Genomic DNA, 20,503 nt, shown 5'->3' on the forward strand with positions numbered 1-20,503 from the left:
TTTATTGAACAAAATAAAAAAATTAGGAGATGTGGTATGACAACTTCCAGCAGAGATCAAATGACAAATGTTAGCAACTACATGTCTCTGTAAATAACTATAAAAATAAGGTGATGTGGTATTATTGCCAGTGAGACAACTATCCATCTATGTTCAAATGAAGTGGATGTAAGTATTTATAAGCAACCATATGGCCCTCAACAATGAGAAAAAAATCATAGTTGCCGGCAAAAGGCATTGATATAAAAAATATGAAACAATTCAATTGAGAAAACTAATGGCCTTATTTATAATAAGATAATTTATGAAGATGCTGTTTGCAAAAAGTTAGGTTCGTTTTCAGTACGTAAAGTTGGATTCTAGTCATTTTAATGTTGGCCCATTACAGATCAAAAGTAAAGTTATACTATCATCTGAACAGAAACTTAAAATATTCTTTAAATTGTGAAACCATTTTTAATTTATTGAAATTTTAAGTGTCTCCAAACTAAAAGTTCATGAAGGTTAACAGGCATTGGTATCAAAATCAGCTTAGAGAATCTTGAAACACTTATTTCTGGTAGCTTTTAAAAAATAATATGTAGGAAGTGAAATGACTCTGCTAAGTTCAGAAACTAGTTAAAAGCCTACATTAGGTTTTTTTGAAAGTCAGTTACTTGGTTTAATTGAAAAATGGGTCTACTATACTGTATAGATTAGTTGCCAGGTGTACTACATATAAATAGAAACAAGTTGTGGTATGATTGTCAATGAGACGATGATCCAACAAAATGTTCAGTATTTTTCTCAGATATTACAAGTAATAGTTCAACTTTCTTTCATCAGCATATTAATTGAAAGATGTATATAGTTACAACTTTATATAATACATGACTTTGACTTTTTTCCTGGTTATGTGTACAATGTTAACTTTTTTTAAAGCTTAAATCACTTTCTAAGTTGCTACATAATAACAAACATTGATTGATCAATTAAGCAAGGTGTTCATCTTAAAGACTGTTAACATATTATTCTATAATAATAATGAAAGCAAGACATTTTGGTGTGTGAAGTAATGTTTTTCAGTAATTTTCATCCATTATCATTTCACAGCATAACACTGAATTGTAGTATTTTAAAATAGGGTTCAATAGAAACAAGTGAATCAGATTTCTTTCAAGTACAAGAATCAAGAAAAGGCTTTTGGTATACATCATTCAAATGTTAAAAAGTTTATTGAAGCTGGATACATAATTGGTGAGGGCCATCTAAAGCCAACCTCCAGGTGCAGTACTCAGTGGCAGTTCCAGAAATTTTCATAAGTGGGGGCCCACTGACTGACCTAAGTGGGGACCTGCTCAAGTCACACTTCAGTGATTCCCTATATAAGCAACCAAATTTTTTCCCAAAAAAGAAGGAGGGCGGGCCCCTGCATCCCCCCCCCCCCCCTCTGTCGTTTGGTCATGTTGTTATCTTTTGGACATATTCCTGTTTCCATTTTATATTCTAGGTAGTACTTACTGGAAGTGTGATGAAATAATTGAAGCTGTAAAATTTCTCCTTGATATCAAAATTAGTGGACCATTACCCAGGAGTCATAGTCCTTAAATACTTTTTGTTACAGGTTTTGACTTGCTTATTATCTAAAATTTTATGATTAACAAATAAGACAAACTGTAAACAGCAAAAATGATCATCAATACAACACATTCTAGAATAACTTTAACCATCTATTAAGGGAATGACTATTTATTTTGCGTGAAAATTTTTATTCAGTTTTTCAACACTTTCAATCAAATTATTTTATCCTTGTTTATTTAAAATTAAACATTACAAGGTATGGGGGAAAACTTGATTCAGAAATTATTTTTTTGTCATCTGCTTGACCACAATAATTTTTCATTAAATTGGCGATCATAATATTTTTTTAGGAAAAAACATAGCCTATTTACTTTAAATTATTATAACCAAACAAATGTCCTGAAAATGAATTAAATATTTTACACTGGACAGTCAACAATCAATCATAATAAAATAAATACATGCAGCATAAATTATCAATAATACAAGATCATAATGTTCAAAATACCAGTTTAATCAGTACTGAAATCATTAACTTATTCCTTTGACTATTTTGTATTTTATGTTAATGTTTTCATATCTCCTTATTACTATGAAAGAAAGAATCTGCAAATTTAATTGATAAGTTGTACTACAAATACTAATATAATGTAAGCTATCAATTCATTCTTTTAAGGAGTAATGTCCCTTAAAATACAATTATTTTTACTTTCTAGTCAAATGATAAAATCTACGAAAACAAAATCATCTGAACAGATCAAAATTTGAACTTGATCTATAACTTGTCATGGTTAAACAGTACTACAAATATCAAATCAATATCTTTAATAGTGTGGAAACAGATGATTATTTGTCTAATTTCACAGTGTCTGTCGGACCATAATTTGTAAAAAATCATCAGAAAGGAACAAAATTCAAACTTGAAGGACCATTTCTCTGCACAAAATCATCAGACCAGCTAGATTAAAATTCAAACTTGATATGTAACTGGTCATGATTAAACTATATTCCAAAAATTAAATCAATATCTTCAAGAACAAAGGAAAAAGTGTTGAAACCTTTTTTTGCCTTACAGACGACAGACAGACAGAAGAGTGCAAACATAAAGTCGCCTTTCACTCTGCTAGTAGGGGACTAAAACAATAAATAAAAACAGACTGTAAACAGTGAAATATACCACCAATATCATCTTCAAAATTTTGCCTTTTTCTAACTATTACACAAAACAGCCTTATTAGATCTACAAAAATACCAATAACATTTCAATGTCCCTTTGGTATCTCTTGCCTCTCGATTAATTCCTTAGTAAAACATGTGAATACTAAATAAATCCAAAGATCACTTATATAGTAAACTAGTACATCAATCTTGCAATATCATTAAAATATTTGACTTTTCTAGCTGAAAGACAAATTGAAAGAGTTCAATGTCCTGCTTTTTTTCCATAAAAAGTGGCCAACATAGATACAAATATCTTGTCTTGGGAAAGGATAATTCCACTACGATTCAAACAAACAATTCACTGAACAGACTTTTCGAGATGCTTGATTTCTTAATTGACAACATATTTGCCACTTTTGGAGGACAAGTTTGTCAATAAAAAAATCTGCATTTCAATGGGAACCAACTGTGCTACTCTTCTTGCTAACATTTTTAATTATTCATATGAGACTGACTTCATACAGGAATTTCTTAGAAAGAATGAAAAGAAATAAGCATTATCCTTACAGCAGAATGCAATGAGTGTGTAGGTAAAGGAAGAATCTTTTGTTAGCTGAACCCTATTATGATGCCTTTGACAGAGGGTTGCTGATCATAACTTCAAGGAAGCTGTTAAACCAAGATTTTTAATTGCTGAAGTTGAAATCATCCCTTTGTAAACTTTATGGACGCCATTACGAGTTGGTTGACCATTATGGAATTTTTATTTCACAGATGATGGATATTTAGTTTTTTTTTTTATCTATCAATTGTCTTAACTACAACCCATTTCCAATTTCTCTGAATGTGACCCGAGACTACTATCAAAACTGTGTTATTAGTAGTCTCAGATGTGACCTACCCAATTATACTTTTCGCCTGGGTTGAACTTACCTTGATGAGCAACACAACGGGTGCAACATGTAGAGCAGGATCTGCTTACCCTTCCGGCATATAAATAAAATATAATATATACACATCCTTGGATTTATTCAAATATTGTCAATAAAATATAATATATACACATTCTTGGATTTATTCAAATATTGTCTATCAAGAATGCTGGACGTTTGGATAAGTATTATCTTGAAAATAATCATGAATTGAAACTTTGAACAGCAAAATTAAAAACAGGCAAATTGGGATTTAAAAATCATTTCATTTGTCGTGAAATATTTGGTGACTATTTGTTGGGATATATTTGGTGACTGTTTAGCAAGATAAATTTGTTATCCTAAAAAAATTTTTTTTTTTGCTCGTAAACATCGGAATCCTTGCAACAAGTCAGTTAGGCGTCTGTGGGTTGTCATTTGCAAGACTAAATTTCTGTCCCTATCCAATTTATCCTGATTTTCCAGTGCCATTTCAAATTTCCTCATTTCAGTCGACTTCCAATTATAGGACCGAGCTATTGTATTCATTTTTAGATTGTTTCGTCATAAACATAATTGAACTATTTGTCACTGGATGTTAAGCAAACTAATCAATCACAATAGACAAGCAAAAAGTTTAAATTGTTTCGTCATAAACATAATTGAACTATTTGTCACTGGACATTGAGCAAACTGATCAATCACAATAGACAAGCAAAAAAGTAAAAGACGCACAAAGTCATTTAGCATCTTCTTTATGTAAGTGATAGGTGAAAATAATTTGGTGTTTATAAATATAAAGTAAAGTATTTTTCTACATATTTCATTTCTAAGTTGTTTAATTTATTTCTCTAATATGTGATTGTATTTTGCAATTTACCTCTTGTTTCACATGCAGTGGCGGATCCAAAGGGGGGGGGTTGGACCCCCCTTTTTTTTGGCCGATCAATGCATTTGAATGGGAGCATTGTTGGAACACCCCCCACCCCCACCCCCCCCCCCCCCTTTTACTCTGTGTTGGGAACCCTTTTTTGTCGAGCCTGCAACTTTTGTTGCAGAAAGCTCGACATAGGGATAGTGATCCGGCGGCGGGGGCTACGGCGGCGGCGGCGGCGGCGGCGGCGGTGTTAGCTCACTTCTTAAAAGCTATATATTTTAGAAGGTGGAAGACCTGGATGCTTCATATTTTGTATATAGATGCCTCATGTTACGAAGTTTCCGTCAGTCACATGTCCATTGTCCTTGACCTCATTTTCATGGTTCAGTGACCACTTGAAAAAAAAGTTCAGATTTTTTGCAATGTTAAATTCTCTCTTACTGTAAGTAATAGGATAACTATATTTAGTATGTGCGTACCTTGCAAGGTCCTCATACCCGTCAGACAGTTTTCACTTGACCTCAACCTCATTTCATGGATCAGTGAACAAGGTTAAGTTTTGGTGGTCAAGTCCATATCTCAGATACTATAAGCAATAGGTCTAGTATATTCGGTGTATGGAAGGACTGTAAGGTGTACATGTCCAACTGGCAGGTGTCATCTGACCTAGACCTCATTTTCATGGTTCAGTGGTTATAGTTAAGTTTTTGTGTTTTGGTCTGTTTCTCTCATACTTTATGCAATAGGTCAACTATATTTGTTGTATGGAATGATTGTAAGATGTACATGTCTAGCGGGCAGATGTCATCTGACCTTGACCTCATTTTCATGGTTCAATGGTTATAGTTAAGTTTTTGTGTTTTGGTCTGTTTTTCTCATACTTTATGCAATAGGTTTACTATATTTGTTGTATGGAATGATTGTAAGGTGTACATGTCTAGCGGGCAGATGTCATCTGACCTTGACCTCATTTTCATGGTTCAGTGGTCAAAGTTAAGTTTTTGAGTTTTGGTCTTTTTATCTAATACTATATGTCATAGGTCAACTATATTTTGTGTATGGAAATATTTTATGATCTATATGTCAGTCGTGCAGGTTTTATTTGACCTTGACCTGGTTTTCAAGGTTCATTGCTCAGTGTTAAGTTTTTGTGTTTTGGTCTATTTTCTTAAACTATAAGCAATAGGTCAACTATATTTGTTGTATGGAAGCATTGTTAGCTGTACATGTCTGCCTGGCATATGGTTCAACTGACCTTGACCTCATTTTCATGATTCATGTTAAGTCTATGTGACAGTCGTAATAAAGCTTTAGATTTAGGAGTATCAACATAATATCAATGATTAGTAAAGAAGGCGAGACATTTCTGTGTGTGCACTCTTGTTTTAATATGGCTGGATCCGTGTGGCGGAGTGTTTTTAAGATAAAGCATATTGTGATTGTATTGTTTAGAATCAAATAAGGTGTCCTTGTCCATCTAACGGATTGCATTTGACCTTGACCAAATTTTTATTAAGCTTTCTTGATTAGATTAGTTTCTCGGTTACTGTAAAATAAATATTCCACTGTGTGTTGAGCCTTTTTCTTGGTTTACCTATAGATGAAAACAATCAAAATAAGGTGTCCTTGTCCATCTATAACGAATGCATTTGACCTTGACCAACTGTTCTTTTTCTGTTGATAAATCTTAAGTTTTCCTGATTAGATTAGTTTCTTGGTTACTAGAATATAAACATAACACTGGGTCGAAATCGCTTTTCTTTATTTACAGTGACCAATAACTCTCAAAATCAAAACATTAAAACCTAAGGTTTGTACATAATACCCATGCAAGCACGACCAAAGAGTTTGAACAAAAATTGCTCAATTTATCTTCAGCGAATTTAAGAGTTATTTTTAAATCATGTCAGTACCGAATCACTGTAAATATTGGTTGATATATCGAAAGATTGTCTTTGTATATACAGTATCTAATAAGATGTGCGTGCCTTACCTTGAACTCATTTCAATTGAACACTGCTATAGGTTTTTGATACCCGAATTACGTTGACATTTCCGGCAGAGACACTCGTGATATTTATTAGAATTAATTTATTTTAACTCTAGAAATTTTTTACAAATAAACATGTAGTTTATTGTATATATGTACATGTACGTTTTTAAGGTGTCTCATAGGGCAACTGTTTGTCTGGGCATTGATTGAATTTTGAAGATATTACTTAAATTTATTTGTATATATCTGAGACTACTATAACACATGTTATAGTAGTCTCAGTATATATGCACTGTATCAATTGATGTGTGAAACTCATCATCAAATAAATATATCTTATCTTATACCCACTTGTTCGATAACACTGCTGTTCGACTTTTCATACCCGCGGGTAACTCCTCTTTACATGTCTAATTTGTTCAAAATTTTCAAAATCAAGAAAATAATAGAATTCCATCATTCAATTATTTTTACATATATAAACACTGGCAATTTTGATAGAGTTTTTTTATTTTTGTTTCGACCTTCGTTAATACTTTAGTTTTCCAACTGTTTTGGTTTCAAGTCACTGGTGTGTCCTATCTAGACAGAACCCGCGTTACGTATATATACTAGTCCAGTGATAATGTATGTACATGATTTGATTAATATCCCTAAAAGCAAGACAAATAATACGATAGCTCGACATAGCAATCATTTAATTCAGTCTAAACACACTTGTTCCATGTTTCTTTCAGTTCCGTAGCTGGTTTGTTCCATATCAACTTTAACATATTCCAACCTTTTTTGGAAGTCTTCAGAACATATTCAGAATTTTCAGGATGCATTGCAGTGGAATAAATTCCCATGATCAAACTCTGAACAAGCCTTGCACATATACATTCCTTGAGAACATTCAGATCGGCTTCTGGTATGGGAAATTTTGCTAGAAACCCCGCCAAAGTGTATCCTCCTGCTACTATTGGATCTAAAATATCACTTTCTAGCATGATATAAACCATGGCAATAGCTACTTCAAAAATATAATAGGAGTACGCAGCATCACCGAAGTCTAGAATTCCTGTCACATGATAGTCGTCATCATCATTCCGTTGGACTAAGATGTTTTGTTCATTAACGTCTCCGTGAATGATGCCTGAAATCATAATATTATCTTTATTACATTTACAATGTTAAAATACATCCTAAGTAAGTGCATGGGAGAGTTGAGCGCTGACAAACATGTTTAACCCCGCCACATTCTTTATGTAAAATTGAGAAAGGAAATCGGGAATGTGTCAAAGCGACCATAGAGCAGACTACAGCCGAAGGCCACCAATGAGTCTTCAATGTAGCGAGAAACTCCCGTACCCGTAGGCGTCCTTCAGCGGGCCCCTTAAAAAATATGTATACTAGTACAGTGATAATGGACGTCATACTAAACTCCGAATTATACACAAGAAACTAAAATTAAAAATCATACAAGACTAACAAAGACCAGAGTCTCCTGACTTGGGACAGGCGCAAAATTGCGGCGGGGTTAAACATGTTTATGAGATCTCAACCCTCCCCCTATACCTCTAGCCAATGTAGAAAAGTATCACATAACAATACGCACATTAAAATTCAGTTAAAGAGAAGTCCGAGACCGATGTCAGAAGATGAAACAAAAGAAAATAAATAAAATGACAATAATACATAAAAAAAAAAAAAACCAACAGAGTACTAGCAGTTAACTGACATGCCAGCACCAGACCTCAATTAAACTGATTGAAAGATTATGTCTTCATCATATGATTATCAGGCACAATTTCTCCCGTTAGGGGTTTAGTATCATACTATCATAAAATATATGAGAAGAACATAACCCGTGTCATGCCAACAACTGTTTTTTTTTAAATAAATATATTTAGTTCCGATGAAAAGACCCTATTAGTGAATCAATATTAAAGTCAAAATATGCTATCTTTAATGATCTGACAACAGTATCGTAACTATATCCATTCTTAATAAGTCTGTTTAAAGGTTTTGTAAGCTTTTGAGGTGAATACTGACATTTTTGTGCTTTGTAAAGAATATTACCATAAAAGATTGGAAGTGAAATACCTGAACGTATAAGATGTCTTCATGTTGAGTTATATTTACGAATGGTTTCCTTATACCGATGATAAAATTTAGTAAATGTTTTGACTGGTTTGTGATATCGAAAACCCTGGTGTAATAATTTTTCAGTAATACATAAATTTCTCTCGCTAAAATCTAATACGTTGTTACATACACGAGCGAATCGTACAAGTTGAGATATATAAACACCATAAGATGGTGACAAGGGAACGTCACCATCTGAAAAAGGATAATTAACGATAGGAAATGAAAAATCATCTCTTTTATCATAAATTTTTGTATTAAGCTTCCCGTTAATGATATAGATATCAAGATCGAGGAAAGGGCAGTGGTCATTGTTAGTATTAGCTTTATTTAAAGTAAGTTCAACAGGATAATTTTCTTTAGTATACATACTAAAGTATAAGTCGTCATTATTAAGAGCCAATATATCATCCAAATATCAAAAAGTATTGTTAAATTTTTGTATCAAATGTTGTTTCGATGGGTCTTTGCTAATTTTAGTCATAAATTGTAACTCATACCAATTCAAAAACAGTTCCGCAATAAGTGGTGCACAGTAAGTCCCCATTGGAATTCCAATAACTTGACGATATACGGAATCTCCAAAGCGAACAAAGATGTTATCAAGTAAAAATTCAAGCGCATATATAGTATCAAATAATGTCCAATTGACATAGTTCTTTTGTTTATTGCTTCTTAAAATTGACCTAAAAGAGTTTGAATATATGTACTAGCATTCTGACTTTTTAAATGCCCAGTTAATTAGGGATGTGAATTTTTTCTTAATAAGAATATGAGGCAAAGTGGTATATAGGGTAAAAAATCAAAACTTTGAACAGATTTAAAATCACCAATATATGCATGCAATTTATCAAGTACTTCCAATGAGTTTTTGACACTCCAAAAGTAATTAATTCCACTATTTTCAAAGGCCTTATTTGAACAATTTATTATCAGGTTTTTGATTGTACCAAGTGTACTAGTAAGTACATTTGTAGAATAGACAATTTAGCAGTGGAACAATGGCTTGAAGATGAAATAAATCTGTATTTGTAAGGTTTTTTGTGTAGCTTCGGAAGCCAGTACATAGTTGGGACTTTCTTTGTATTTGGTTCTGCTTGTAAAGAAGTAGCTAAAAGTTTGTGTTTGTTACAGATGTCGTTTTCTGAAAATGAAGTCAGTTGGAATGTTGGTGAATTCGTGATTTCCTTTTGAAGAACCTCAATATAAAATTTACGTCAAACAATAATGATATTATTAGCAGCTTTATCAGCCGGGCCAAAAACAAATTCCTTGGCTAGTTCTTTGATTTTATGTTTGATTTGCGAAATAGGGTTTTTATGGTTGTTGTTAAGAGTAAAATGTTCTTTAAAATGTTGTATTCGAATATCAACTATCTTCATTACTGAATTAAAAAAGAGTCCAAAGATTTTTTGACAGCTTTTTCCCGTTTTACCCATTTCAAACAGTAGGTACGGAGTGAGTCGTGGATGATATTTCGACACTCATTCCAATTAATAATTGACGGGGGGCGATATTAAGGTCCTTTTATACCGAGGAATGATTTTAACTCTCGGTTGCGAACGATGTTAAGGTCTCCTGTTATGACATGGGAAATGGGGCCATAAGAGTATTCGGAATTACTGCAATTACATGACATAGGTGTATTTTCAATGATATTTATCTTTGCACAATTGGCTATAATTAAACACATATTTCCGGGTAGATTTCTTGTAAATATAACAAATAAGAGGGAGTTCAGTATTGTCCAAATATCCAGGAATTTGGTCTTTAACAGAATGGTCGTTAAAAATACCTGCAATATTTACAAAATTATTGACATACTTTATTTTAATAAAATGTTTTTATGATCTTCAGGGCGATCAATTTTGGGAAACAGTTTAGAATAACAATGTGCCTGTCCCCAGGTCAGGAGCCTGTACTAAGTGGTCAGTGTCGTTGGTTCGTGTCCGTCATATTTGTTTTTCGTTAATTGTTTTGTTATAAATTATATCGTTGGTTTTCTCTTTTGTTTTATTTCATAGTATTCATGTCGGTGCCTTTTATAGCCGACCATGCAGTATTGGTTTTTCACATTGTTGAAGGACATACCGTTGCCTATAATTGCTTACATCCCCTTCATTAGAACCTTTAGTGGATAATTGTCTCATTGGCAAATATACCACATCTCCTTACTTTTATAATGGTCAATAATAAACTATTTATTTCTAATTGTAACATTTTACAATGAATGCAAACCTTTAACTTAAACAAGTTTAGACTTTTCCCGACACGGAAATTCTTGTTAAAGGTTTTGTTTCAATGACATAAAAGATTACCTTTTTTAAGACTACTATAATTCTGAACAACATTTTTAACAAACACGTCGATCACCTCGCCGGCAAGATTCTTTAGTTCAGTATTTTTTATATAGGAAAGAAATTCGAGAAGTTTAGGAACTTCTGTCAGGCTCCATATTCTTTTATGGTTGTCAAATCCTGCATGTTGAAAATCCTACAAAGGGCAAATGAATTCTAGTAATGTATTATGAGTGATATCAAACTGTAAAGACGTAGGACTCGTTCTCGACGTTTTGTTTATAATTCTTGTGAACATATAACATATAGTGAAAAGGGTGTATCACAATACATAAACTTGAAAAAGTATTTTCTTTATTGAGAATTGAATAAATGAAAATGCAGGTCCAAATCCTCTTTTTTTTCTAGACAAGCATTCTTTAAAAATGTTAAGTTATGGGATTTTTCAAGTAAAAACTTAAAACTAAACTAAAAAGAAAATCCTGTTTCAGGACACTAAGCAATACGTCACGCAGCTTTCAGCTACAATCAAAATTTGCAAAAAACTAAAGAACTATAAGTGTTCGACTGACATGTTAGAAAACTTACACAACAGCATTGATCCAGCTCTCCGGTTAACTGCCCAACTTCGAATGCAATATCTTGAGTATATGATAAACCTGCTAAAATACGACCAGGCAGGTACTCAAACAGTCTAACAATATGATGTCTTCCACCTAAAATAGTCGGGATGTGTAACAAAAAGAATGGTCCTTGGAATAACTTGGATTATGGAAGGCAACACAGTATATTGAATTAATGATACTTCTGTCATAAAAATGTATGCATAGTTAAAAGGTTCTTTTAAAAAAAATCAGATACTTCTTAGCAATCAGAAAATATAAAGACACATTATAATAAAGAATTTTATTTTTTGTCTTATCTCTAAATTGAATATCCATCTATATATACTAGAAAGATGTAATACTATACAGTAATTTTAACCTGGTTTCAAAGTCTGAAAGTTGAAATTATCAACCTTTCTGGTAAGGATATCATTTGTTTGTTTTCTTTATTAATACTTACATGTCCATTTTATAAAGTATTAGTTCGCTTTTTTAAAGAAGAAGAATCCACAAAAACTCTCATCATTGTGATATACCTGCCAATGTTTCTGTTGACATCAATTTGCCATTTAAGCCTTTCAGTGGTTTGGGCGTGTTGATTTCTTTGTTGGCAAGGCGATGAATAAGGACATTTTGAGCTTCTGAAATATATATATTCTATTGATACAAATAAACAGAGATAGATGTATACGTCAAGAAGACAGCAACCAAAGATAAAATAACCAAAAGACATAGAGAGGGTAACATATGCAGTCGTCAACAATAGACTTATGTTGATTCTATACACCCAGCTCTAAATTGTCCTGCATTAGTTTTTGTTGAGCGTGATAGAAAGTTCGATTTAGGGACACGGTTCCGATGGCGGCGTCGGCGTTTATATTTTAGAAGGTGGAAGACCTGGGTGCTTCATATTTTGAATATATATCCCTTATGTTATGAAGTTTCTATCCGTCATATGTCCATTGTCCCGTTGACCTCATTTTCATGGTTCAGTGGCTACTTGAAACAAAAGTTAAGATATTTTGTAATGTTAACTTATAATAAGTAATAGGATAATTGTATTAAGTATGTGCGTATACCCGGCTTGTAAGGTCCGAAGTCTGTCACACAGTTTTCATCTAACTTCGACTTCATTTCATGGATCAGTGAACAAGGTTAAGTTTTCGTTGTCTAATCCATATTTCAGAAACTGTAAGCAATAGCTCTACTACATTTGGTGTTTGGAATACTTGTAAGTTGTATGTGTCAAACTGGCAGGTGTCATCTTGACCTTGACCTCATTTTCATGGTTCAGTGGTTAAAGTGAAGTTGGTCAGTTTTGGTCTTTTCTCTCATACTATATGCAATATGTCAACTATATATAGTGCATGTATATGTTTATGTTTTACATGTCAGTCTGACAGGTTTATTTGACCTCATTTTCACGGTTCATTGCTCTTTTTAGTTTTGGTCTGTTTTTCCTATAAACTATAAGCACTAATTTGGTGCATGTAATGATTGTAACGATATATGTGGCTTGTTGAAATTTAACTTGAGTCTACCTCTTTCCAACAAAGCCTCGTTTTCCATTGGAAGTGAAAATTTCACTGCTCTCATCTTGTTAAAATACGTAATTTTCCCAAAACGATTGCAAGTGTCTGTGACTGGACCCCACAAGACCCCTTTTTAAAGATAATTCATGAAGATTGTTCCCCGAAAATATGCTAAAGGATTTGCGCCTAAGCCACTTAAACTGACTCACCTATTGCTTCTCCAAATTCCGAATCCAAAGAATTGAGTATTTTAAGAACGTATCCATCAGATGATACACTTTGAATGTTAGGATTTACGCTCTCTCTTGTTACTTGCACGTGAAAATTTCGGTCATCATAACTATTCAGCTCTGTCATATGCAACACGTGCAGACCATAAAGACTCCATACAAGTTGTGTAACTTTCTGTTGATCAATTTCTGGTCGAACAATATTTCCAGGAGTTAAAACAGTACTGGACATCGTTTGTGTATGCTATGCCGAACCATTAATCAAAACCCTTAGTATATGTTCAGAGCTGACATACATATGTGTGTATAAGTAATTATTTCAATGAGGTCAGCCTAAGTGCTCTCACTAAAACAAAAACAAAACTATTCTTTTAGATTCAGTTTTTTATTGTTGCAAAAGTTATAATACACACATTACACATATCTTATTACAGCTGTATCTTGTTTATATTCAGGATTTCTATAGTAAATATAAATCCTTGTTTTTATATATATACACCTCTGTTTATGTATTTATATCTGTTAAATGCCCGGGGTTTAATGCTACAATCACAGTGTAGATACTATTCTGTACGCTTTCCGGAAGTCGCGATTTTCGAAGCGAGAACTTTTTGGATCACATTTTAAATTTGTCAGATATACTATATTAAACGGTAAGATGTTCATCTGTACATTGCTTAATGATTAATTCAGCTGACATCGATATTCACAAATGGTTTATAATTAAATTTAGCACATTCATTATTCGTATCTTTGCCTTAATTAAGAGATTTTTAAGTGCATCACTGAGGAAAATCAGTCGGTGAACCTAAAAACAATCTTTTTGCACTCTTACTGTACAAATTAACGTAAAATCTAGACTTAACTTACTAAATAAAGTATATTTTAAGTGGTGGTAAAAGTTTCAGCCAGATCTTTGAAGCCAGAAATAAGAAAATTACACTTGTTTGAATTTCTCACTGTACGATCAGTCTCGCTTGTATATTTTGAAACTGTATGATCAGTCTTTATTTCACTGTATTCTAGTAGTGATTTCAAAGTTATTTACGATACATTAGAAGATGGCATTTTTCTAAATAACACAAATATATTTTAATAAATTCACATCCTGTAAACTTTTCAAACATGTTTTAGCTTGATAGGGTGTACTCGACTTACTACATTAAGTATAAGGATGTTTGAATGTGGCTGAAATACGAAGAAGGTTTGTTTGTTTATAGAAGTTTCAGAAATGTCCTCTGTTATACTTAAAATTGTACAAACACACAGATTTAATTGTTACTATATAAAAATGCATGAATTTACAAACATTCGAGGCCGTACTGTAGCCTATAATTGATCACAGTTCTTTCACTTTGTTTTGGATGTAGATCTGTCTCTTTCACACTCAATTGTACACCACTTTGTAAAGCGGTGGTTTATAGTGATAATGAAGTCCGTCTTTTCGTTCGTCCGTTGGACCGGTACAACATGTTTCGCCGGTTTTGCAAACGCATCTCCTCATAAACCACTTAATATACATTGGGGTTTCCAGACATTTTTAATTGGAGAGGGGGTCCAATCCAGGAGAAAAGAGGATTCCAAATATATGTTCCCATACAAATGCATTGAAAGTTAAAAAAAGAGTTTCAAACCGCCGGATCTCAATTTTTTTGAATCCGTCACTGGTATAAGTATAAACTATTAATTATTTTTTTCTCGGATTCCGTATCATAAATTATAATATAAAAAAGAAGATGCGGTATGATTGCCAATGAGACAACCGTCCACAAGAGATCAAAATGACACAGATATTAACAAATATAGGTCACCGTATGACCTTCAACAATACGCAAAGCCAATACCACAAAGTAAGCTATAAAAAGCCCCGAAATGACAATGTAAAACAATTCAAACGAGAAAATTAACGGCCTTATTTATATAAAAAAAAAAGGAATGTATTTCTTATTTTATTAAAAATATCTTATGGGTTTCTTTATATAAGATACGGACTTGAACGTTGCATTATATGGGGCACTCATCAGGTATTTCCAACCGTGACCTCCAAAACCAATTGTTAAACTTTTCTAAAATTGCTCCATTTTTAATCTATTTATGTACTATGGACCTTCTATTTCGAATTTTTTGTAAAAATATTTTTGATGTTTCTCTATCTAAAATACGGACTTTGTCATAACCTTATATTGGGCGTACCTATTTTATATCCACAACTTCCTTCAGACACTTGTCATAACTAAAATGAATCTTTCTCAGATTCCTTATCATTTAATTCAATTGTGTACCTCTTATTTTGGTTTTTCGAAAAATCATCAGTTTTTTATTTCCATGATATGGACTTTTCCACTACCTTATTGGGTGGTACCCGCTTACTATACGCAACTTTCAAAAAACTTACCATATACTAGTATTAATAAAACTTTCTCATATTCGTTATTAAATGATGCCCCTGTGCACCTATAATTTAGTTTTTCTGGTGGTTTATTTTTTTCCAAAACATGGACTATAGAAGTGGCGGGGTATAATTTCGTTAATTCTTTCCTCAATACCTAAAGTTTTTAAACAAAGCTTTCTCTATCTATTTTTTGTCATTTTAAAAGAGACAGTCTTGATGTATGTAATCACCAATTGGTCAACGGTAGACGGTGTAAATAGTCTTTAAAAATGTAATAGTCAAACAGATAACTGCAACGACACACTAATACAAAGTCCACAAGCGAATCATGTATTATAATTGCTTTTTAGGCATTTGATTTTAAGTAAGACTGACGGAACAAAAATATGATTATTTTGCCGTCTACAAAAATCATCAGAAATATATTTGTATTGTCTAAAGAAAGAAATTACACGTTATAGTTCCATGGACACAATCATAATATCACATAGACACGTCTATACCTTTAAATTGCCGTTGTTTTTCAGTCAAGGTCGTTAAAAACTTCCATTTGTTGTTGTTTTTTTCTTCAAAATCACGACTGGTCATACAGACAAAAAATCTGAAATCGCTACTAGAATACAGTCAGTTTTAGACTGATCGTACAGTAATTTATTTTGGGATCCTCAAGGAAAGCATATTTTTTTATTTGAAATACGAACATTCTACTTAAATACGGTATGAATATTGAAACAGTATATATTTTACTGTAAACTGATGCAAATATTTGCAATAAAAGATTATTTGCTTTGTACTACGAGAGCAAAATTGTCAATCGATTTCACTTTTTTCTATGAAGTTGGTGTGATGCACGCGTATATTTTATATTCTACTGCATGTTTTTGTTACAGTTACTCATATTTATGATGTTATACATACATTTAAGATGTGCAAAGCACTTTATAGATATAGGAGTAAACAAATGATGAGAAAAAGCACCAAAACAAAACCGTTCTGTTAGCCAGTTTGAAATCCTCGCTTCGAAAATCGCGACTTCCGGATAGCGTACAGAATAGTATCCACACTGTGACAATGCAATATATGACTTCGAATTGTTCGTATACATTAGTTGCCGAAATTAAGTCCGAGCTATCTCTAATCTCGTACATAAATCGCTGGGGTTGTACATTATTCGTTAACCTCAGTGTGTAGGTCCAGAACTTGAAGCAATTCCGAGCACATGATTCGAGATGGGTAAAAAATGTTTGGAATCTACACGAAAAGAATGACACTGAAGCTTCTCAGTGGCATAAGTACCATCACGTACCCTCTTGACAAATTCACTGCAAATCAACCAAAAATCATCATAACCATCGTATAAAAAAGAAGATGTGGTATGATTGCCAATAAGACAACTCTCCACAAGAGACCGTCAAAATGACACAGAAATTAACAACTACAGGTCACTATACGGCCTTCAACAATGAGCAAAGCCCATACCGCATAGTAAGCTATAAAAGGCCCTGAAATGACAACGTAAATTGATTCAAACGAGAAAACTAACGGCCTTATTTATATAAAAAAAATGAACGAAATAATAAATATGTAACACATAATTAAACAAACGACGACCACTGAATTACAGGCTCCTAACTTGGGACAGGCACATATAATGTGGCGGGGTTAAACATGTTAGCGGGATCATCGTAGTCTTCTATATTCTATGATTTTACCCGAACTTAGCATTTTATGAGACCTGTATCAGTACTATTGAATTATGTATTACCGTTAAAGTGGTAGTCTCCCGAGGACGTTACATCAAATGCTTCTCGTAGGGAGGGTGCAAGCAGGGACTCATAGAAGTTATCCATTGGTCGTCTTGGGTCAACGCTCTGTTAATTTTAGCACCTCATTGGATCTGTTTAATTAAGGCGAAATTTCTACTTTCAAACATAACCTCATTTTCAGTGGAAGTCACATCCTGAATATACATGAAATATTTGTCACTGAACAGCTTAAACAATCAATCGATAGACACAGATGACTGTTTATGATCGTTCCTGTTGGTAAGATTAGGAAATGTGTGCTTCATTTTACGAATTGTTTCATCTTTACACCTGATCAAAATTTGATAAAAGAAGATGCGTATATGAATATTTTCTTTCTCAGTTTTGGAATAGGTTTCTCGATACTAAAAGTTTTTGAATTTTGAATATTTAAAAAAAATTTCCTATAAGTATTTTTCAAAACTCGATGTAGCTCATCCATGTGAATTTCATATATAAATGTCATTATTACCATTATTACCGTTATGTTATATGGCTCTGTTTATTTGTATAAATGGGACAGGAGTGTTCCTTTAGATTAATAATTTCTGGTGTATACCGCCACTTCCAGTATTATTGTCCTTCTCATGGCAGATACTATTTATTGATGGTGAAAGCTGTCGTGACCAGAAAAAACATGGTTAACAGTGGCGGATCCGGGGGTTGGAACCCCCTTTTTGGACGATCAATGCATTTAAATGGGAACATGTGGTTGGAACCCCCTTTTTAAAATGGCTGGAATCGCCCCTGGTTAATATTTAAAAGGTTACCTGGCAGACTTATGTCACAGATTTGAGGTGAACATACCTGCCACTTGACTCGAAGGTTCGAATTTACAAATTGTGTTGATAGATTCAGTAGCTCAACTACTTGGACCACTCGGCTATTGATGCCCCTCTACCTGGTTCTTATAGTCCTTGTGATACGCCAGACAAAACATAGTTTTGATAGAAATGAAGACACAATTATGATCGACTGAATGTGGTTTGCTAAACATCAAGTTGCAAATACTTCATGCATGTTCAGGAAAAGAACAAACAATAGGTAGATTTGCCCATAAGTGGTTCAAAAGAAGAAAGGGTAGAACATTTGTAGTGCCACTGTAAAATACGAGTATAAATGTACAGGACATTTGATAGGGACAGAAATTAACTTTGTATATGGCCACCTAGACACTCAAATTGTTGCAAGGTTCTCCTATAAAGGATGCGACACTCTTTCAACACAATGCATTAGATTAAATGTCCCCATTCTGACCGTGTGCTGCTACAAATTCATACATTCCACCATTAGTGGCAAGGTTTCGGTGCAAAAAATTTCTTTTTTCATTGTGTTTAAGCACCGGACACATATAGAACACCAATGACTACAACTATACTTATATTTAATTAATCCACTTAGGCAAGGTTTTATTGCGTTGGAAGACCAAAAGAGATACGTCTTATGCCAATGTTAGCCTTGTGGTGCTCGATTTTGAATATATCCAAGAGAGTACTGTTTTCAGAAGGAACAATGTATACTTAATTTTGTATGGTGATTATTTGACATTTCAAGATATCTTAATTAATAATATTAATAGTTTGAATTTGACTGTGCATTAAATATTCAATACCTCTACACTGATGCCAAAACCAAAATATTTGAAAATCAAAAACCCAATATATACTTTTATTTAGTCTTAGATGCACGATTTTTTTTATTAGTTCATCTATCATGTGTGGATCTCTTATGTTCAGATGTTTACATAAGTAACAATATGAGGAAACGATGATAGTCCGTCGGAAGGGGACCATAAATGGCTGACCCGTGTTAAGAGAGAACCATATCTCTTGCACGTAAAAGACACCCTTGTAGATTTCGAAAAAGAGTAGGCTAATGTCGCTACAAGGCAGCACTCGCACCTGCAAAGTGGAAAGGGATTAATATAAGTTGCAAAACTTGTTTCCCAATCCACTATAAATAAATATGTTTAAACTAAACTAACAATATGAACCAATTAATGAATATGTTTGATACTAAAACTGGAGAGAATTTGAACTAGCTGTCAGTAACTAAGAGTACTCTCAGATCAGTACTTTTTGTTGTTAAGATATACAAGTACCCGGCCACGTCCACTCTGTTTTTGTTAGATGCATTTCTATTTGTATCCTTTCAATGAATTGAGCATTTTTCAACTGATTTCAATAATACATTCTTATGTTGTACTGTTACACCACTGTCCCAAGTTAGGGGAGGGTTGGGATCCCGCTAACATGTTTAACTCTGCCACATTATTTATGTATGTGCCTGTCCCAAGTCAGGAGCCTGTAATTCAGTGGTTGTGGTTTGTTTGTGTGTTACATATTTGTTTTTCATTCATTTTTTGTACATAAATTAGGCCATTAGTTGTCTTGTTTGAATTGTTTTACATGTCATTACAGGGCCTTTTATAACGGACTATGCGGTATGGGCTTTGCTCATTGTTGAAGGCCATAGTGACCTATAGTTGTTTATTTCTGGGTCACTTATGAAGATTAGCTCATTGGCAATCACACCACATCTTTTTTTTTATATTTGAAGTTCAAACTGATAATAAAAATTATAGACAAACCCAGATAAGGAATCAGAATTATGCATGATGAAGATAATTCCTTAATGCAAAAAATTTACAAACCTCTATTACAGCAAATTTCAGTAAAACAATACATGCATCTGTATTTTAATGCCATTACTGGTTACTGGGCTTGTGATTTCCCCAAAGGACTACCAAAATCAGCAGAGGTATTACCCTAGCTACCCAAGTATTTGAAAATCTGAAACCTAATTCTTTCTGGTCTCTCAAGCATTCACATGGGATCATGTTCTATTTGTGAACAAGTATAATATTGTGCCCACTTGACATTTCAAATGTTTTATTAACCTTTTTCTTCAACAAACTGAAAGACATACACATGAAAAAAACACAACTTTACGAGTGAGATTTAAAGGGGATGATGTCCTGCAGATATCATTTACAAGGCATTAGAACACATAG

At 33.2% G+C, this 20,503-nt stretch overlaps 1 protein-coding gene across 1 annotated transcript; it reads right to left on the reverse strand.

Annotated features, from left to right (window-relative positions):
* Window positions 1-7,185: 7,185 nt before the first annotated feature.
* On the reverse strand, window positions 7,186-13,626 carry LOC139520628 (hydroxylysine kinase-like). The gene is made up of 5 exons (XM_071313453.1): window positions 13,273-13,626; window positions 12,068-12,172; window positions 11,515-11,642; window positions 10,948-11,122; window positions 7,186-7,637 (listed from the first exon to the last, which is right to left on the reverse strand). The coding sequence occupies exons 1-5, from the start codon at window positions 13,523-13,525 to the stop codon at window positions 7,210-7,212; spliced, it is 1,089 nt and encodes a 362-aa protein (XP_071169554.1). The 5' UTR covers window positions 13,526-13,626; the 3' UTR covers window positions 7,186-7,209.
* Between the last annotated feature and the right edge of the window lie 6,877 nt (window positions 13,627-20,503).

This window comes from Mytilus edulis, chromosome 4 (genome assembly GCF_963676685.1).
Source record: "Mytilus edulis chromosome 4, xbMytEdul2.2, whole genome shotgun sequence".
Lineage (NCBI taxonomy): Eukaryota > Metazoa > Mollusca > Bivalvia > Mytilida > Mytilidae > Mytilus > Mytilus edulis.

Coding starts and splice junctions, on each gene's coding strand:
- LOC139520628 (XM_071313453.1), bottom strand. CDS start 13,525: ATGTCCAGTACTGTTTTAACTCCTGGAAATATTGTTCGACCAGAAATT. Junction 11,643..12,067: donor GTCAACAGAAACATTGGCAG/GTATATCACAAT, acceptor CGACTATTTTAG/GTGGAAGACATCATATTGTT. Junction 7,638..10,947: donor TTATAGTAGTCTTAAAAAAG/GTAATCTTTTAT, acceptor TTATGATTTCAG/GCATCATTCACGGAGACGTT.